Consider the following 22,121-nt stretch of genomic DNA (forward strand, 5'->3'; position numbering starts at 1 on the left):
TTTAAGGAAAACAAATCTGATATTATTAGTCAATTAGAATGTTTTTCATCGAAAGCATAGGCAGTGTGGGCTCAAGCGGATTCCATGTGATAATGAACTAAGGTGTTATCTTTATTCCATGTTTCATTTGGAAAGAATGCAGATTTGTTGTATTACTGTCATTGCCAAAAAACCTTTAACTACTCACTTTCAGAAGTCAATGGAAAAAAGTTGTCACAACTAATTAGAATAATCCTCCTGAAAATCCTTGCTTCTGTGCTTGCTTTCACCAGATTAGCAGTATTTCCACACACAAGCCATTCCATCAGCTGCAAGAGAAAAGATCCTGCTATGATCTGGGCTCAGTGCTATGTGCAAGACTCTTCCTTTATGACCTACAAAACAAAACCACAATGTTTATAACAGAGATCAGAGAGATGTCATGATTTTAAAATGAGAAATCTTTGCCATTTTGAAAATTGCCCACCCATGGTAAGGCCTGGTTTACTATAACTACAGCTGCACAACATGTTGCATAGGATGTGCTGCTTGGTTTGGGCAAGCCTAAGATTTACAGCAGTTTTACATTAAGAAAAAGCTGAAAGCAAAATTTTCCTCTTATTAGGGGCCACATTTGAACTATCAGGACTTTACAAAAGCTCCGCAAGGCTTTTCTCTCAAAGGAGAATATTATGCCACTTTGTCTTAAACCTGAACTTTTGATTCTTCACTGCAGTCAAAATACGTGTCTAATCTATGACTGGTAATGTGTCTCACTACTGATCTTTCTCCTGTGGCTGCACATGCTTCTCAGACACTTTGCCACTGATCCAGCAGTTATGAGATAGTGTCTCCAACTTCTGAGTTATTTGCACTATAAAGTCATCTTGAAAAAGCTCTACACAATAACTTATTGGAGTTGTACATTGAGTGCACCCACAGTTATAGAAAAAATTATTCTGGCTGCCTGCTGTGGCCACTTTGCACCAGTCCACCAGCACAAAGCTGCAAAACTAGCTTACCTGGTTACGCAAGGATTCCCCCAGCACACAGGCATAGCTGAGAAAATTCAGCCAGAGCCATAGCGGAAAGATGGACAAGTATTATACTGGGATTCAGGAGTGCTGGTTCAGTTCCCTGGGCTGCTGTAGGCTTCTTGTGTGACACTGAGCAACTTGCTTAATTTCTCTGTGCTTTAGTCTCCATCTGTAATGGGAATAACAGCACTTCCCTACCTCACAGGGATGTTGAATAGATAAATACATTAAATAGGTGAGATGCTCAGATGGCAATGAGGGCCGTATAAGTCTCTTAGATAGAGTGGCCTAGTACTGCCAGACTGCTGGAATGGCCCCTTGCGGCCATTGTGATTTAGAGCAAATTAGAGCAGTCCTGATGCTGATTAATGTGTCACTTGGCAGAGGCTCTAAGGGTATGTCTACACTGCAGCTGAAAACCCATGGCTGGCCCGTGTCAGTTGACTCAGGCTTATGGGGCTCGGGCTAAGGGGCTGTTTAATTACTCGGGCTGGAGTCCAGGTTCTGGGACCCCACAAGAAGGGAGGATCCCAGAGCTCAGTCCTCCAGCCCAACCCCCAGCGTCCACACTACAATCAAACAACCCCTTAGCTGGGGCCCATGAGACCCAATCAGCTGACCCAGGCCAGCTGCAGGTGTTTAATTGCAGTATAGATATATCCTTAGACTGAAATTTTGCCCTAGGCTTAATATTAAAATGCGACCCTGTCACTAATTTATTACCACTATGGATTAGTTTTCAGGCTTTGCTTCCTTACTGGGTCATTAAGCTACAGTGCAGCATGGATGGTCCTATGCTGAGTGCATGTGAGTGGGAATAAGGCTGCACTGCAAAGAATTCTTAACAGTCTCCTCTGGGTGGCTATAATAAACACAGAAGGAAAAGAGTCAGAGACATATTAGGAATATCCAAAGAATGGACTCAGTGTTTTTAAAAAGACAGTTCTATTCCAGTGGTGGTGTATTCTGAACCTGCAGGGTACTGAGCAATCTCAACTCCTATTGAATTCAATGGTAGCTGCTGGAGCTTAGCCCCTCAAGTGAGGTGCTCCATCCAGCCTCTCAAAAATGAAATCCAAAAATGACTCATCTGTTACTTTCTTTCTTGTGAAACTCATGTGACTAAGGGTTTCTCAGGTTATATATATCAATTTTCTCTCTTAACCCCATATGCTTATGACAGGGCAGAGTCCCCTTCAGTAGAAACATCTTCTGGTTCATAATTATCTGGTCTTCACAGTTAAAAAAATTTGTTTCCATTGTGAAGAGATAAAATTGAAGAGGAAATGGAGTGACCCTGGGTAACTATGCTGCTGTAGCAAACGTCACTTGTGTGCCGAGTGTTTCATTGTAAGCATGAGAGCTGAGTTTTTAATCAAAAGTAGGTTTAATTTCCATAGGCATTCAGGCTTTTTACACATATGCTATTCAAACACATGAAAAGTCTCAGATTGCACTTACCAACTGAACGTAAAGCAAAAGTTTAAACTGATAGTGCCACAAATATAACAAGTCATTCTTCAGCCTTCTCTGCCAGTTGCACAAGAATACTGTCGCCATAACATATGTATAAGTATGCATCAGTTCCCTCCCCACTTACCCTCAATCTGACCATTGATGCTAGCCCCCCATAGGCTGGTGTTGGGACCAAGTTGCTGGCACACAAGAGAAGCATAGGAATACATTTGTGCAGCCACTTGGTTGGCTGGACACTCCCCAGAGACTCTGTGCAGTATACACCATAAGAATTCCTCTTAATTCCTCAAAATAGGTCTAAAGAGGGATCTAGGTGTTCCACAGGCTTTATGTGGATGCTTCAGGGTGGGTGAATTTCACCTCAGGATTGAATTCACCCACTGCAACCCTAATGGATGGAAATGGATTAAGATTTACTATCAGTTCCATGGTAGAAAGGCATAGAGCAGTAGGAAAGCCAGACAGTGTGTATCAGTGATTAAACGCTGCACAAAAATGCACCAAAAAGGTCCCATAAGAGTGTTCATTTAAAAATACTTTTTATGATACAAAAAATAGAAAGCCATGTTAGCGATAACTTGCCATTGAGCAGGCAAATATATGACACACAAATGGAACTACAGTAAATACTTACACAATTTAGGTATACAAATGTGTGCATTTTTGTACATAAACTGGACGTGTGTCTTAATTTAATTTTGGATGCCTGTGCTGAATTGTTTCAGATTATGCTGAAACAAGTGATGGTCTGTAACTTAACATATGGGAGTGACAGATAAAACAAGCATAAATTGCAAGAAAAAAGACTCTAATATGATGTATTTCTGCAGCACAGCCCCACGAAACACCATTCGCATAGCAGAAAGGAAAACACATTTATTCTAGCTGTCACTACAGTACATGACACACATTCCTTTGCACTATGAGGTCAAAGTCATTCATTAAAACAAAGAAAAAGCTAATTAGCAAATGGACATGTGGCAAGAATTATTTTAAAAGTTATTTTGGAAGCAGCTGCTGGCCTAGTGTTCTACAAGTAGCACTCAGCTGCTAGATTCAATATCCACGTTCAGCTTGTGGACTGTATCTTCCAGGCCAGAACAGGATGGGAGCAGCCTTGCATTAGTACACTCAACCCCACGGAAGGAAGAAGGGATAAGTCTGGGAAAGCTTTGTATTGTCCATATCAGCTAATCTTTGAGAAACTGATGAAACAAGAGTTCTATCCAGTCCTCCATGCTCAGTGAAATTGTACTGTGGGACCTGCAGAAGAGGAAGAAATGGTGGGCACCCTCAGACTGGGTCTTAGATGGCCTCCAGCATAACATATACTGATGTAAAGGGATCCCATTGCCAAAAAAGTATTTTTATAGAGGTAGTTCACTGTTAAGTTAAATAAGCTAAAAAACAGCCTTTCCAATCACATACATAGACATCCATTGTATGTGCATGCATGCACATGGATAATTAGATGCACATATATAGTATGTATATATACTGCATATAGATATTCATTCATCAGCACACAGGGTATGTGTATATTCAATATAAAATATTCAAAGTATATTCAATCACACCAGTTTGTGTGACTGAAAAAGCTGCTTTTTTAGCTTGTTTTATTTAACTCTGTGTGTGTGTGTGTAAATACATAGATTACATATATGTAGAGAGAAAGTGCAACTAAGGAGATAAAAACTGGTTTACTGAAATACTTACCATAGAGATCAGTTGAATTTGTAAGCGTGGGATACTTCCATATTTTCATCTGATTTTTAGGGAGACCTTGTCCAGTCATTAATTCATTGGTTTTGGGTAACCAGAACAGGGAGCAAATCTAGTGTAGTTTAAAAAATCATTGTAATCTTTTCAAAGGATCTACATGTACCATTTAACTGTTTTAGACAGACAATGTTCTTAGTAAATGCTCAAAATGTACAAGTTCCTGAGCAACAACAGAAAAATAGTTCAATATTCATGTAGGAAGGATTATTTGATTGCCCTCTATAGTGACTGTTGCTGAGTGCAGCTGCATTATCATCCTTTCTAAAAAGCATGGCATCCTGCCAGATCTAAAAACAAAATCCTCAGCCAGAGCCTTAGCTCATGGAAATTGGTATAGCTCCACAGAAATCAATGGGGCCACGATAGTTTACATCACTTGAGAATCTGTCCGACTATCTCCTCATATTCAATCTATGGAGACTGATTGCTGTTCTCTGGCTCCTCATGCCTCTCCCCACTTTAGTGCTCTCATGCTTCCTGGGAAACCTGCTTCTCTCGCATCTTCCTCTCCTCATTAGGCATTTGGTCAATACCAGGGTTGATGGCTAGCACATGGCCTTGCTATGAAACCACTCGCCTGTTACCTCTTCTCTGACCAGATTAAAAGTTGCGAGGAACACGGATGGTGATGACTGGCACATGAATGAATGAGCCTGAGCCCAACGAGATTACACAGCAGTGAGTGTAGTTGAAATGCATATACAGATAGACAGAACCCTGCAGCCACTCTGTACACAGAACTTCCATTGAAGTCAGTGGGAGTTATGCCAGAAGAATATAGCTGTACAAGGCGAGTTCTGCTCACAGAGCTTAAGTATCAAGATATTTTATGCATTCACCTGAGATTTTGTGTCTGTGGTTTCGATGGTTTTCCCAGTGCTTACGTCCCAGACACGTAAAAATCCATCCTTCATTCCACCTCCTGTGGCAAGGATTTCTGACTGCCATGGACACCAGTTCATAGCCTAAAGGAAAGTAAATAGATAAGATGCTGGATTAGAAGGTGGTTAGTTGGAAGAGGGGAAATGGGGAATGTAATTGATTTTGCCTATAAAATGGCTTGGAGAAATGAAGCACAGTCACTCAGAACACACCTGGGTCAGAACTCGAAGTACATCCCAATGCACACATACCTAACTCAGCCCAGGCTGCTTCCAGGGAAACCACATATGTAGGTTCAACTCCACTCCAACACTGCTTCAGGCCCCCATTGCCAATGCTTCACTGTGGCCTCATTGCTTCCATGTAAGCCCATAAAATTTAGGTTCTCTTGGCTCCAGGTGTTGCTTATACCTCATGTTTCATAGATCTATACATTTTAAGGCCAGACAGGACTGGAGCACCTCACTTTATATGACTTATATGCTTCCAGGCTTCTAGGACTTCTTCAGACTGCTTCTGGCCTACTCCTGAGTTGTAGACTGTACCTAGTGGAGTGCCAATAAAACCCAGATTCCACCAATTTCATTTGCTTGCCAGTACCTTTTACTGCTGCTGTTCCATTGCAGTTTCAGACTATTTTCAGGGATACACAGCCCATAAAACCTGGGTTCCCCCAACTCCCATTTCTGCCATCTTTCCTATTCCACAGAATCCGGTATTTTAAAGATGAAGGAGCCCATAAAATTTAGGTCTCCCACTTTCAATCATCTGGTGCTTCCCCTCATTACTCATCCCATCATAAGCCCTGTCACCAGATGTCACACCCATGAAGGAAAGCAAGCTTATGAGGGGGAGGAAAACACCTTGTTTTTTAAAAATTCCAGGAGAAATAGCTACAATTTTATTCTAATGCTTCTCTTCTAGAAGTGGCAGAAAGTTTTTGTATTAATCCTCTTATGCTGAGCTACTGATTGTGTTGCTGTATATTTTATTTTTATTTGGTATCATAGTTAATATAGCTCCTAAATGGGGGGAAAAAAAAAAACCCACCAGAGAAACCAAAGCATCAGCAAAAACTACTAATAACTTACTTGTGGTCTAGAATGATTCATTAGGGGAACTGGTGTCTGAAATTAACTTTAGTGCATTCTGGGTAGCAGAAGTTAAGCAGGACCATTCAGACAACCCTAAAAGTTTAAAAGACCATGTATAGCAATGGAAGAAATACTACTGTAGCCAATGATTTTAGTTTATTGTTCATTTATTGTGTGGCTATGACTAACTAACATGTCATATATAATCATTGTATGTTAAATAGAGTAAATTGTAGGATTATAGAACTATAAAATTGATCAGTAGTTAGAAGGAACAATCATGCATTAGGTATCTAAGCAATTAGGGCTGAAGCCCAAGGCCTACAGACTGAGGCCTGTAAGATTTTAGCTTAGCCATACTAGGCCATAGAGATAAGAAATGTTAATCCTATGCCCTAAGATTACAGGAAAAGATGTACCGATGGGTGAAATTAACAGTAAGAGTAATTTTTGCTTACAAAATACCTGGTAATCACATTTTTTTAGCACATGCCCTAACTATAAAGTGCACTATGTGCATAAATGCTAATGAGGTATAGTCAGAATTACATTATAAAAAGAGTGCCCAGAGCAGGAAAATTGAGCTCTCTATGGGAAACTCCAGCAGGAACCATCCCTCTACTGATGAGCAATTCATGAGAAACTCCCAGACCCTAACACTATTGTTAAGGATACGAGTATAATTTTATTTGTGACTTGTGCATAGGTCTGTAGAAAATTTCTATATGCTTGGGCAATCATAACTTTAATTGTAACTTTAATAAAACTTGGACACCTCTACCCCGATATAACACTGTCCTCGGGAGCCAAAAAAACTTACTACGTTATAGGTGAAACCGCGTTATATCAAACTTTGCACAGCCCCGCCCACCCGCCCGAGCACTGCTTTACTGCATTATAGCCGAATTTGTGTTATATCAGGTAGCGTTATATCGAGGTAGAGGTGTATGAGGGCTCATCTAGTTTACTTGTGAATGTCTGTGTGGTCACTACCTTTGGTCTTTGTATGTTCCTAGACACTCTAAATCTAAAGCAAGTAGTAGAGGTGACTTTCACTCTGTTAAGCTTGAAACTGTAGCCACCAGAGCTGAATCCACAGTGATATAATACCACATTACAAAATTCACTTTAAATAAAATAAAAGGCTACACTATTTTATCTTGAAAACCTTTTATTCAGGTCATAGTTTTACTGCATCAGCAATAATACTGCATGTAAATATGTTTAGAAAAATATCAATTCTCTCCGTTAAATGTACTATATATGAAATAAAATATTAGAGCATTTTTCCTTTGTACCTTTACTGCTGAGGCATGGGGTATGGCCTTCAATGGCTTACAATGCACTGTCGCACCAGGGTCATTAGGCCAGATATTCAATAGACCATCACTGGACCCACTTGCCAGCAGCTTGCTGTTTGTGGACCATTTCAGGCTGCAAATGCTCTGCTTGTTATGGCAAAGGGTCCCTACATGGTGCTGAGAAATCCGAACATCATGATGATGAATTAATCCTAGTCTTGAACCACTGCAGATGAGAGGAGACAGCATTATTTGCAAATTCACAAGTTGGTGGTTTCAGAAGCAAAAACACAACAATGCGGGAGGGGGATCATGTATGTCAAATAAGACGACAAACCAAAGGCAAAACAAGCCAGTGTCAAAAGTGTACTCAAGTTTTAATGCTGCCATACAATGGATCAGGGATAAGTGGATGCCCAGCACAAGTCAGGGAGATTAATTGTTCTCCATTACACATTGCACTTACCTGAAGAGATAGTCTAGTGTATGTTACCAATTTCCCCCTATAGACAATTCAATCACTTACATTATCTTTAAGAAAAGAACTCAGCCATTTTTTTCTGTATTGTGAAATGTTGCAAGGTCAATTGTGGCTTTGCCACGACTCCCAGCTAAGGGGCAGTACATAGCTGCATAGCCCCAGGAATAGATCAAGAACCAGATGTTGACTCACAGAGTCACCATCAGGTCACTGGTTCGCCAGCTCCTGCAGGGTGAGAGGTAATCAGTACCAACCCCAAACCTGGCTCCATTTGCTTTCCCTGCCATGCTGGCTCAGCTGTGCTGACTGGCATTTTGGGGAACGGATCCAAGGCTGCACCCTCCTCTGAACCCTGATATATCCTCCTATAGGAAGGCAAATAATGGCTCCCAGGGAATTAAGAGGGCTCCCTTACTACCCTGGGAGCACAGCCAGGTCACAGTTTGGTTCTTGGTGGTGTGGTTGTTAGACAAAACAAAAATACGAGGCAAATTAATAATATTTAAAAATACCTTGCTGCAGATATACCATTCTCTACCCAGCAAAAGATTCCATCTACAGCAAATCAGTGGCAAAATGAGAGATCCTTCCATGGGAAATTCATAAATTCATTCTGACCAAAACTAGATGGAAAATTACCATCTAGATTAATAATAACTTTCCTTACTTGGTAAACCCAGGCATCTGACATTACTACAAGAAGATCTGGTTAATATAATAATTATAGCAAACTATCCATAGAGTATATTGTCAAGTCCACTTAGTGTTGAGCTTTTCTTTCAAGAAAGGCTTTCATTCTTAGGTTTTTCATATGCAAGTCAAGTATCACTTTGGCTTGTAGCCTCTTGTTAACATAAATGCAAAAAGAAATAACTGATATGTAAGATAGAGAGAGTATTTCATTACTTGTGTTATATTGATGTGCTAAGTTACTGAAATTAATGAAGCCCCCAAATGCCTGAATAGATTCCAACAAGATAGGCCACCACTTTAGCCTAAGTACGTGGTTACAAATGGTAGATTTCTGTGTATTGTGAGTTTGGAGTGATACCTTCTTCTGGATACGTTAAGGGGAATTAGAAGACCCCTAATTCATTAATATTCTATCGAATGATACTGGCTCCACAGGGCAAATTTGGGTACCATATGTCAAACAGCATCACACGGTATGCAGGGTGTATGTCATCATGCACAAAGATCTCCTTATACGTAAGGAACTGCAGTGGCATGGAGAATTTCCTACGAAATGATAAGCAGAGCACTCCTACGTGAATTTCAACCCACAGAAACTGATCAAATTGTTAGTGTTTGTTCATATGTGCATTGTTGAATCTTACTGTCATTTTCTGTTCAGACAGATTTGTAACCTATAGGTTTTCTGTTTCGTCTGTCTCATATGGCAAAATTCAAATGCAAACTGAAACTAGCGAATATTGTGTAGGTAGGCTATCCAGCAGATATATTACAATCAACAGTCACAAAGTTTTGTTGTGAAATCAAAATGAAACCACAAAACTCTCCAGAAATGTGTCCCTGTTCAGAGATAGTAAAAAGTTTCATTTTGAGTTTTACTGTAAGGTTCAAGGCTGTAAACCAAGTATGAATGGAACACAGCTTTTATTTCTGTTTTTAACCCAAATTATCAGAATTTCATATGGATTTACACAGCACAGAATATAACACCAAATATAATTTCGGTTTTTGGCAGGTCTCTCCTCAGCCCTACAAGACTTTGAGAAAATGAATGGGGAAAATAAAGTGAAGCAGACTGTAAATCCAAAATGGCTGAGGAATATGTTTGACTTACCTCAACCTCTGTACTGAAAGAGTGCTTAGATACAAAGTGTTAGACAATTGGGATGAAATCTACACTTGTGCGGAGGGACAGCAAATAGCCTAAATCATTTATGTATCACTTGAGTCCTCAAAATGGGACCTAGCTGGTGGATAGGCGTTGTGCTGGCCTTCTGCACAAGGGTGAATTTCACCTCATGAGATCATAGATAGGTAGATATCCAGGGTGTTATCATCTCAGACACCAGGGTGGGAGGTGCTATTATAGGTAGGCAGATAGGTAGACAGCATAGGTAAGAGCTGTGGGACAAAGCATCCTATTAATATATTGAACTGCTCACCTGCTAAGTATATAATGATTCCAGCTCATGGCTCCCACCACAGACAGGTGACCAAACATGTTTCTCAACCTCTTTTTGGTTTCAATGTCCCATAACTTACAAAACAAAACACAAAATACAATTCTAAAATCAAGTAAAAAAAGATTTTTACTGCCACACCTCTTCCACCATTCAATTTTAGTTTGACATGATGCTGATGTTCAAGAGCTCAATCTTGAAAACCATTATTCACGCAAAGACTTCAGTTTTGGGCTCTCTGGACAACACTTCCACACTTGGGTTCCTAAATCAACACTCCCAAAGTAGTGCAGCTACTCACCACCTCCGAAATTACAGCCATTAACTTAGGTGCCTCTATCTAGAAATCCACATTTGATAATGTTGTCTTAGGTGCACTTTCGATTACTGATTTCCAAGCCCGGAGGGCTAGCTCCCCTTGCTTATCCCCTTTATCTGACAGTTTCAGCCAGGTATCCCCCAAGATCTCTGGATGGAGTGTACAGCACTAGGAGTTCTATACATATACGGACAGCAGAATGTTGAGGGCAAGATCTGCTTGGTGAATCTGATAGGAGAATTTTGCCCTGGATTCTAATTGCAAATGTCATCACAGCAGACATGATGTGGCAATCTATTAGAAAGTCATGGTAAAAAAAACTATGCAGCCTGGGGAAAATAATCATGTGCAGAGGTTCCAACTCATGGTTGCAAAATCTGTAGAGGCCTGTAGTAGAGCGGCTGCCCCACTCCCTGAGAATTTAGGCTGTAGCAGGCCAGTGGGCCTGTGCAGATGAACAGCCAACAAGAAAAGGGCTTATTGGAAGCCAGTCAGGGCCAGGCTCAACCCTATAAAATGGCTGCTCAGGGAAGGAGCAGGTGGTCTGTCCAGGGCCTTTGATAGGGGAAGGTCTAGCTCCACAGCTGGGAGACTAGCACCTAGGACAGAGCAGTGCTGGGCAGGCCCGGGGGACCAGAAGGGAACTCCAGCCCTGTGTCTGCCAGGCTGCAGGCCCTGAGGGGAAGGGCCTAGCTGGTGCGAGGGGCCGAAGGGGAAGTGGCCCAGAGATGTGGACAGATGGAGGGAGAGCAGGAGGGCAGGATGGCTGCCACTAGAGGGCTCCTGGGTTGGGACCCAGAGTAGTGGGTGGGCCTGGGTCCCCCACTTCCCCTTGCCTTACACCTGGCCAATGGGAATGGCCGTCTGGGGCTGCACCAACCCCTGCCAAGAGGGGCGTGACTTTGGGGGTGCAGCTGCCCACATTGGATGGGGCACAGAGAGACAGCTGATTGGTTGCCCCTCTCTCTGCCCCCGGAAGGGGGTGAGATGGACTGAGGGGCACTGCGGGAGGGCAGTGGCTCGAAGAGGACACCAAGTTCAGAGCAATGCGGGCTCAGACATCAACCAAGGGGGAGACAATGGGCAAGACACCACCAGGAGTAGGCACTCCACTGGACTGAGCTAATTCCCAGACACAACCAGTCGGAGGCGTTGCAGTGGTGAGTCCCAACCGTGTCACAAGGCCCCTGGGTGACTGAATCATTTACCCAGCTACTAGTTCTTATGTGGCTCTTGGAGCTCCATTACCTTTAGGTAATGGTGGGTAATACTAAGGCATTTAGTGAGGTGCAGCACTTCTTAAGGAGATGCTATAAATCTCTCTCAGATTTTCTGAATTTTATATCGTTTACCACTCATAACTGTTTTTATTAATTGTCTTGTGGCCACTTTATCTAAACAGAAAAAAGGATCTGAAAATAAAGTATCCAGTACTTGCACTTCTCCATCACTGGTGCCAACTGCAAGGCAAGTTCCCTGTTTTATCCAGGCTACAGAAGAAATATATTTTAAACTGGAATTTAAATTAACTCCTTCAGTGCTTCGGTAGGTTTCCCCATTCCAAATGTGTGCAGCAGATCCTAGAGCAATGGCAATGAGATTTTCCTGGTTCCAGTCCAGTATGTTTAGATCTAGAAGAAATTTAGTTAAAATTACTAATAAGCCTGTAAGGGGATCATTTTTAATTATGCAGCTTTGTCAGATTGTTAGTCAATTGGGACACTGAAGAGAGAACCAAATGAATCAAGTTACTCTAATAGTGCCAGGATCCTTCTCATGTCCAGTTTTGTGAATGAGTATAAGATGTTATTTTCCCAGATTCACAGTTAGTACACCAAACATGATTCCACTTAAGCCTTTGTTTGCAGGCTACTATTAAATATATATTACAGTAGCATCCAAAGGTCCCAATGTGATGGGCACTGTACAATCACAGAAAGAAAAATCCCTACCTGAAAGGACTATAGTCCTTCCCCTATTTTGTAGGCATCAGGACTAATCCTTAAATTTACCTTGCACTATAAAAACAAGCAAAAAAGAATCAGACAAAGAGCTGCATCCTCAGCTGCAGGGCTCAGGTCAGGAGTGGACCGGCAAAGATGGCTCCAGGCAATATTTCCAGGTCTTCTGATGATGTGATGGTCAGGAGCTACTCTAATTTGCGCTAACTTGTACACTGGCAAGTCAGATCACTACATACCTTGGCCAGACCTCCAAAACATTACTTATACCAGGAAGAGCCAATGTAGCATTGGCTACACTCTAGGTCTGATGTTATACTTTATAGCTGGCTACACCAGCCACGGATTCCCTCCACTTACTGGGGAATTCTCAGCTGCCTGTTTAGCACAACTCTAAGATCATTTTGCATTGCTCCAGCAGCATGGAGTGACCATTCTGTAGGGCAGGATCTTGCTTCATATTTCCATAACAAAGCTGTTACCCTTTAGAATTATTAAATCTGTCATTCCTTTACTTTGCCTATAAAGGAAATTTGCTGCCATCAAAAATGTAAACCAACCCTAATAAGGAATCATTTCCAGGAACAGAGCTGTGCTTATGCTGTCACCCTCAGAGAGCATGCAGCTTGAGTGAAATAGGTGCAGATAACCAGGGTAGAATCCCAAACTCAACTTATGCAGCAAAATTGTGCACATTCACAGATATAAGTGAACTAGTCTAATACACACATGCAAATGTTTTCATGTTCATCCACAAAAAAAACACAGTGACAAGGTAGTTTTGCAACTTCAAGTTCTAACACTTGCATATTCATGATTGTTAGTATTTTTTTAAGTGATTGCCCAGGTATTTGCAGTTGCAGAGCGCAAGCACATGTACATTCCTATGTAATTTTGCATGTGCACTACTGAAGATCTGTTAAAGGCCTAGGAGAAAATTTGCCTCAAAATGTATATATCATGAAAAGCAAACTATCTCTGTTAAATCTGAGAATACAACCAGATTTCAAGTTTTGCCCAATAGAAGGATTGGCCCACAGGTAAATTGCTCTGAGCCCAGGAATAATACCTTTTCTGCACTTGACTTTAAGTGGGGATGATGATACTTATCCCCTTTGTAAATGCTTTGAGATTTACAGATGAAAAGCAGTATATAAGAACTAGGTATTATTATAATTACTACGACTACAGAGGTGTTACCCACAGAGACTATAATTCCCAGCATGCAGTCTGCTCCATTTTCATCCAAGCAGCCTGGAATTACATATTAGGACCTATAGTTTTCACAGGCTGCACTCCTGTAAGAAAAATGAGATTAGCCATAGACCTCACTGTAGAACTCCATGGGCTACATTTGGTGTAAGGGCCACACTTCAGCTCCCATCTTAAGACATAAGATACAAAAGTTCCCACTTTCTGCCACAAATTCAAGCTCCCAAATAATGAAAGAATAAAAACTTACAGTAATCATTGCGTAAGCCAGTAATATGAAGCCTGACCTCTGGCTCCAATGGTATGAAAGATTCGCTATTAGTGGAAACTGTGTGAGCAGTAAATTCATTATGCATTCCATTCTGGCAGCCTGCGTGTAAAGATTCAAAGTATGTGATTCACTCATAAAAAATGCCACTAGTTTTCTTCAGACAATAACTGTTTTATTCATGGTTCCTATGAGGCCAGAGGCAAGCCAGGAATAAAGTACAGCACCCGGAGGGTGCTCTAATTTACAGTGGGGGCTGGCCACACACCCGGCCAGACCCAAAATATTAGATATAAATATGAAGTGTTGATTAAAGTGTCTACCCTGTTCATCACCTCATGAAGTATACCTGAGCCAGAATAAAGCGTCAGTCCGATTATATTCCATTTCAATTATATCAAAGGCCAGTGTGGAACAAATTTAGTAGGGCTGTCAAGCGATTAAAAAAATTGATCTTGATTAATCGCACTGTTAAACAATAGAATACCATTTATTTAAATATTTTTGGATGTTTTCTACATTTTCAAATATATTGATTTCAGTTACAACACAGAATACAAAGTGTACAGTGCTCACTTTATATTTTTTATTACAAGCAGTTGCTCTGTAAAAAAATAGTATTTTTCAATTCACCTAATACAAGTACTGTAGTGCAACCTCTTTATCATGAAAGTTGAACTTACAAGTGTAGAATTGGGAACAAAAAAATAACTGCATTCAAAAATAAAACAATGTAAAACTTTACAAGTCCTATCAGTGCTACTTCTTGTTCAGCCAATCGCTCAAACAAGTTTGTTTACATTTGCAGGAGATACAGCTGCCCACTTCTTGTTTACAATGTCATCTGAAAGTGAAAACAGGCGTTCATGGGCAGTGTTTTAGCCAGCATCGCAAGATATTTATGTGCCAGATGCGCTAAAGATTCATATGTCCCTTCATGCTTCAACCACCATTCCAGGGGACATGCGTCCATGCTGATGATGGTTCTGCTGATAACAATCCAAAGCAGTGCAGACCTGATGCACATGCATGTTCATTTTCATCATCTGAGTCAGATGCCACCAGCAGAAGAAGGTTGATTTTCTTTTTTTGGTGGTTTGGGTTCTGTAGTTTCTGCATGGAGTGTTGCTCTTTTAAGACTTCTGAAAGCATGCTCCACACCTCATCCCTCTCAGATTTTGGAAGGCACTTCAGATTCTTAAACCTTGGGTCGAGTGCTGTAGCTATCTTTAGAAATCTCACATTGGTACCTTCTTTTGTGTTTTGTCAAATCTGCAGTGAAAGTGTTCTTAAAATGAACAACATGCTGGGTCATCATCGAGAGACTGCTATAACATGAAATATATGGCAGAATGTGGTAAAAAAACAGAGCAGGAGACATACAATTCTCCCCAAGGAGTTCAGTCACAAATTTAATTAACATTATTTTTTTTTAACAAGCATCATCAGCATGGAAGCATGTCCTCTGGAATGGTGGCTGAAGCATGAAGGGGCATATGAATGTTTAGCATATCTGGCATGTAAATACCTTGCAATGCCAGCTACAAAAAGTGCCATGCAAATGCCTGTTCTCACTTTCTGGTGACATTGTTACTAAGAAGAGGGCAGCATTATCTCCTGTAAATGTAAACAAACTTGTTTGTCTTAGCGATTGACTGAATGAGAAATAGGACTGAGTGGACTTGTAGGCTCTGAAGTTTTACATTGTTTTGTTTTTGAATGCAGTTATATAACAAAAAAAATCTACATTTGTAAATTGCACTTTCATGACAAAGAGATTGCACTCCAATACTTGTATGAGGTGAACTGAAAACTACTATTTCTTTTATCATTTTTACAGTGCAAATATTTGTAATAAAAATATATATACTTTGATTTCAGTTACAACACAGAATACAATATATATGAAAATATAGAAAAACATCCAAAATATTAAATAAATTTCAATTGCTTAACAGTGCAATTAAAATAGCGATTAATTTTTTTAATCGTGAATGATTTTTAGTTAATTGCATGACTTAACTGTGTTTAATCCACAGCCCTAAAATTTAGCTTTGCCTTTTTCTCCTGCTTTCATTTTCTGTTAAAAGGCCTTTAACTTTCGAAGGCTTCTTAGATGCTTGGTCACCACAAAATCCCCAAATGAAGCAGTTAATTCATTCTCTAAATAAATACTGCTATTTGGTTTTAAGTTCCCATCAAGAGAGTCCCCCCCAGTGCAAAACCACAGGAAAAGACTTTTCACATCAGGCCCGCCTTTGATGTCTTTGATCACTCCATTTTAGGTATGTGATGAGGGAGAAGTGAGAACAGAAAAAAAAACAGCAGTAAAACACAAGTAGGAGCAAGCAGAACAGTGAGCCTTGTGGTCACTGTCTGCTTTCTGATGCGAAGACCCCACGTCCTGCAGAAAAGAGCTATGTAATTTGCAACAAGATTTTATTTTCTTGTTATGCTTCAGAAATTGTCTTGCAGCAGCATGACAGGCATTCGCATCTGTGTGCCTTGCCTTGTGTCATTTTGAAACCCTTCTTTACAAGCAATATTTCTGTCAAATTCTTTAGCTAAAGATATTCAGAATGAATAAGGAATGCTCCAGGCATTCTAAGGAAACTGATTTACAAGGATGATTAATTTTCAGCTTTCAAATCAGTAAATGTTGACTTTGTCAAGAACAAATCTGTATTATCACATGGCTCTGCAATCTATCACCAGGGCCGCCCAGAGGATTCAGGGGGCCTAGGGCAAAGCAATTTCGAGGGCCCCTTTCATAAAAAAAATGGAATACTATATTCTCGTGGCCCAGGCAAATTGCCCGACAGGTGGCCCTGGGAAAAATAAACCTTCCGTGTCTCAGCACAAGCCCAGTTTTGAGAAAACTTCTTTACCGGGTATCACTGGTTCTCTGAATCAGCTAGTGCTAAAAGACACTAAAGCTCATTAAAAGGGTTGGACAAATATTTTCTGTCAAAACTTTTTTTTGGATCGAACACTAGGGGGTTTTAAAAAGCAGAAAAAAATCATGGACAATGTCTGCTTTCCTTCAAAATTTGTTGTGATTTTTTTAATTGAAAAGCTGAAATTATTCTGCCAAAACCTGGATATGGTTTGGGCCTCAGAAGTGTGTGGCCAAATATTTGCTGCTTGCTGTGTTTGTTTAAAGAAACTATAAAAAAATCTGCTTAAAAAAATCCAAAACTTTTGAACCATCTCAGCTTGTGACCAAATGCCTGAGCCCATCTAGTCAGATTTTTCCAGGTTTCTGATACTCTGCTGGCTTCCTTGACTCATATCTATCTCCATAACTTTGGGTTCATTTACCTTAGAACATAAGAGCAGCCATACTGGGTCAAACCAAAGGTCCATCCAGCCCAGTATCCTGTCTATTGACAATGCCCAGTGCTGCAGAGGGAGTAAACCTAACAGATAATGATCAAGTGATCTCTCTCCTGCCATTCATCAACACCCTCTGACAAACAAGGGCTAGGGACACAATTCCTTACCCATCCTGGCTAATAGCCATTAATAGACTTCACCATCATAGAATATTAGGGTTGGAAGGGACCTCAGAAGGTCATCTAGTCCAACCCCCTGCTCAAAGCAGGACCAATCCTCAGATTTTTATCCCAGTTGCCCAAAAGGCCCCCTCAAGGATTGAACTCAAAACCCTGGATTTAACAGACCAATGCTCAAACCACTGAGCTAGCCCTCCTTCCCCACCATTTAACTATCTGTTTCCTAGAGACTGGCTCCATTGGGTCCCTCACAAACTGGAGCTGATTACTGCAGGTTTGTCTTTAGTATAGCTTATGTACATACTCCACGAACTGAGCATTTGAGCTTGTTCCAGAATCTGGGATGAGCCTATGTTGTGAAAACTGACATGCTCAAAATAGCACATGCATTTGAATGGACACAGGGTGCTCAAATTAAATTAACCCAGGGGTTCTCAAACTGGGGGTCGGGACCCCTCAGGGGGTCACAAGGTTATTACTGGGGGTCATGAGCTGCCAGCCTCCAGCATTTATAATAGTGTTAAACATATAAAAAAAGTGTTTTCAATTTATAAGGGTGGGGGTCATACTCAGAGGTTTGCTATGTGATAGGGGTCAGCAGGACAAAAGTTTGAGAACTACTGAATTAACCCCTCTGAAGCCTCAGGGAATGTGGGGCGGGGGGGTCCTCCCTTGGTAGGGCTGGGAAGGAGGTAGGTGGTGTAGGATATTGGTCTTCACATGTGATCCCTCCCTCAGTGGCTAATTTTAAATGAAGCTACCCTCCCCTGACATGAATTTTCCATTTGAGAAGTGAAAGGGATGGTAGTCCTGATGGAAAAGCTAACAGCTTGGCTCTTCTGCAAAAGCCTCAAACTGCTGAATGAGCTTTAGGGTGGGCAGGGGCGGCTCTAGATATTTTGCCGACCCAAGCACGGCAGGCAGCTTGCCTTCGGCGGCATGCCTGCAGGAGGTCCCCGGTCTCACAGATTCAGCGGCCTGCCTGTAAGAGGTCCGCCAAAGCTGCAAGACTAGCAGACCCTCTGCAGGCATACCGGCGAAGGCAACCTGCCTGCCGCCCTTGTAGCGACTGGCAGAGCACCCCCCGTGGCTTGCCACCCCAGGTACGCGCTTGGTGTGCTGGTGCCTGGAGCCGCCCCTGAGGGTAGGGAAGTCTGTGCCTCCCAAACAGCCTGGCCCTGCCCCTTATCTGACCCCCACCCACTTCCTGCCCCACAGCTGCCTGTCCCCCTCAGAATCCCTGACCTATCCTGCCCCTTGCCCCCTCACCATCCCCCAGACACCCCCCAACCACCACCCCAGGACTTCACCCCTGCTCCCTGTCCCCTGACTGCCCCGACCCCTATCCAGCCCCCCACTGAGTCCTGACAGACCCCCGAAACACCCATGATCCAACCCCCCGTTCCCCGTCCCCTGACCAGCCCCCCAGCCTCTGCCCCCTCCCTGTCCCTGGGACTCCCTGCCCCTTATCCAACCCCCCCGGCTCCCCTGTCACCCAGAGCCTCAGCACGTCGTATCCAAGACTGTCCCTGAACAGCAGAGCAGCATGGCTCTGGCGGGGCCTGAGCTCCTCCCCGCTCAGAGCCGCGTGGTAGGGCAGAGATGCGAGCTCCAGCGGGGCCTGAGCTCCCGCGGGGCCTGAGCTCCCAGCCCCGCCCCCTTACCACGCAGCTCTGAGCGGGGAGGAGCTCAGGCCCCGCCGGAGTCACGGCGCGCTGCTATTCAGGGACACTCCTGGATGGGCTGAGGCTCCAGAAGAGGGGCAGATGCAGGGTTGGGCCAGGGCCTCACCTGTTCTCTTGGGGGCCCCTGCGGAGCCCGGGCCTGGGGCAAACTGCCCCACTTGCCCCCCTACTCTGGGCGACCCTGTCTATCACAAAGCTATAACCTCAGTGCATATATACGTACACAAATGTCACCTGTGAAAGTCCTATCTCTCATAAATTGCAGAGACATGTGATAAATGAATTTAGCAATCACCTTGGATTACCTAGATTCATAGATGTGAAGGTCAAAGAGGGCCATTAGGGTAATCTAATCTGACCTCCTGCATAGTGCAGGCCACAGAACTCACCCAGTGATTGCTGCATCAAGCCCATACCTTTTGGCTGAGCTAGAGCAGATTTTCTAGAAAGTCATCCAACCTTGTTTTAAAGTAATGGAGAATCCACCACATCCCTAGGTAAATTGTTCCAATGGCTAAATACCTTCACTGCTAAAAATTCTTTTCACCCTTTACCTTTTTGTACTTCTCTCAACTTGGACATGGAAAACAGAGTAAATGGTTCATTTTTTCTTTCTAGCTGGTTTCGCTTTCTAGCTTTCATGCATTAATTCAGTGTTTTGTGTAAATTCTTCAGAGCAGGGGCCATGTCTCTACTTGTTCTGTGCAGAATTTAGCATATTTTTGTGGTTTTGCAACCCAAACATTTCCTTCTTTTTTCAGTCACTTCAGGGCAAGATTTAAATCCAAACTGCCAGTTTTCCTTCCACATTTATAGAGAGATTTCATGAAAACTTATAATACATTTCATGAAAATTCCACAAAGTTGATTGTTGGGCTCAAATCACTTGACTCTAAGCCATTTTCACTGTATTTGAGTTTCTGAATACCCTTTAACATTACCACTGGAGTCTGTAAGTGAGGTGTGATTGTGGGAAATACAGGGTTTGAAGTCATACTCGAGGATTCATCTTAAAGAGTTTTCTTTGTTTCTTTTTTCTTACATATGAAGTTAAGACTAAGCCAGTGCTCCTGCAAGGAGCTCTGTGCAGAATGCCAGTGGGGCCCATCTGGGCCGAGTTCATGGCAGGATTAGGTTGTAAATTTCCCCAGTTTAGATGCAGCATATGTGGGTTTCAAGAGTTAATAGCCCTAGACTTAACAGATAATTTCCTAATCAATGTGTCTGTGATGAGAACTTGATGCTGCTTAGGACGAATCTGCTTTTTCATAAACAACTCTGTTCATGATGCCCTGCTTTACCGCCTATTCTTCTCCCCAGGATTTATCCTAGCATTCCAACATCACTGAGCAGCTTCAAACAGATGCCATTAAAATAAAAAATCAAACTGTCAGACAAACACTTTCTCCTCGCTCAAATATGGAATTTACTCTCAGAGGTGACACTTTTCTTAGATCGAAAATGGGAAAGGGTCAGCTCTGGGTCAGTGACAACTTGTTCAGTGTATAAACATGACTGGATTTTGAAGTTCAATATCCTACAGTCCTGCAAAAATCACTGGATAAGGGAAATTCCTTCATGCCTAGGGGGGGGACACAGCATGCACTTCTAACCCTGGATGGGCCCAAAATAACTGACTATAAAGGTGTGACATATATGGGTACAGAAAAGTTATTTTAGGTTATTTTTAGGGACCTGTATGACTCTCTCTCAGCCTAGTACAGTAACAATTAAGACACCTGGTTTTACAGAGGGAGGAATATAATAAAATAGTCACAATAAAAATTGAAAAGCTCTTTAAAGTATTCCTAAAACAGTTCTTCTGTAGCATATAAAGAGTATGGTATGGCACAGTCTATCATGAAGGATGGGATGATCAGCATAACACACTCTTGATTTCTCCTCTCATGATTAATGTACCCACCCAAAGTGCATGCTGATAAAATCACAGCATTCTAATATATTCCACGTGTGAGTTTTTTACATAATGGAGCTGCCTGAAGCCACATTGCACTCCTTTGTGTTACTTTACAGATGTATTAACAGATTAACATTGACTTGCAGTGAGATTTAGGCTTCTAAATCATTTTAAAATGGGATTTAAGCCATCTCAATCACTTAGGCCCAGAAGGAGTTAGGTGCTAATCTATGGAGATTAGCATCTGGGTTTTAGGCTTTGCAAAGATGAGTAGAGCAACTCCTAAATACCTTTAAAAACTGGGTCCAAGTGCCTATGCCACTTCTGGAAATGCGATTTAGACACCTTTGAAAATTTTACCCTAAGGCCCCGTCTACACGACACGCGAAAATCGATTTTAGATACGCAATTTCAGCTACGAGAATAGCGTAGCTGAAATCGAATATCTAAAATCGATTTACTCACCCGTCTTCACCGCGCGGAATCGAAGTGCGCGGCTTGCCATGTCGAATCCGGAACTCCGTTTGTTTTGGTGGAGTTCCGGAATCGATGTAAGCGCGCTCTGGGTTCGATATATCCCCGTCTAGACGAGACGTGATATATCGAACCCCGAGCATTCGATTTTAACGTGCCGAAACGGCACGTCGTATAGACGTGGCCTGAGTGACTTACTCAAGATGACATAGCAAGTGTGTGACAGGAATAAAACCTGGTATTTCTGACACTTAGTCCCCTGTTCCACCACTAGATAACACCATTATTAACCACCCAGGGCCTGAATTGTTCTCATACCATTGACTTCATTGGAATTACTCCTTACTTATACTGGAGTAACTGAGACCAGAATCAGGTTCTCAGAGGCACACATGGCTGTGAGGCACCTACCTCACATTGACTTTCCAGGGGAACTGGGCACCTAGCTGCCATTTATGCCTTTAAAAATTTCTCCCCAGTCACAATTAGGCCTAATGCCTAAAGATTTTGGCTGCAGACACACAATAGAAGAAAGCTCAATTTGATCCAGCAAGCTAAGTATTCACATGCGGCTGCCTAAATTG

General features: G+C 42.1%; 1 protein-coding gene across 2 annotated transcripts in view; it reads right to left on the bottom strand.

The window, feature by feature from the left end:
- Window positions 1–153: 153 nt before the first annotated feature.
- The window catches only part of CDC20B (cell division cycle 20B), a 56,460-nt gene continuing 34,492 nt past the window's right edge, over window positions 154–22,121 (bottom strand). The window contains exons 6-12 of one of the 2 annotated variants that reach the window (XM_032769021.2): window positions 13,928–14,047; window positions 11,939–12,135; window positions 10,168–10,262; window positions 7,549–7,777; window positions 5,114–5,239; window positions 4,209–4,326; window positions 154–374 (exon numbers count right to left, since the gene is read on the bottom strand). In XM_032769021.2, the coding sequence (XP_032624912.1) occupies window positions 274–374; window positions 4,209–4,326; window positions 5,114–5,239; window positions 7,549–7,777; window positions 10,168–10,262; window positions 11,939–12,135; window positions 13,928–14,047 (986 nt within the window). In that variant the 3' untranslated portion in view covers window positions 154–273. The remainder of the gene's footprint in view (window positions 375–4,208; window positions 4,327–5,113; window positions 5,240–7,548; window positions 7,778–10,167; window positions 10,263–11,938; window positions 12,136–13,927; window positions 14,048–22,121) is intronic. The other variant, XM_032769022.2, reaches the window with a different exon arrangement.

The sequence above is a fragment of the Chelonoidis abingdonii genome, chromosome 6 (assembly GCF_003597395.2).
Source record: "Chelonoidis abingdonii isolate Lonesome George chromosome 6, CheloAbing_2.0, whole genome shotgun sequence".
NCBI classification, from domain to species: Eukaryota; Metazoa; Chordata; order Testudines; family Testudinidae; genus Chelonoidis; species Chelonoidis abingdonii.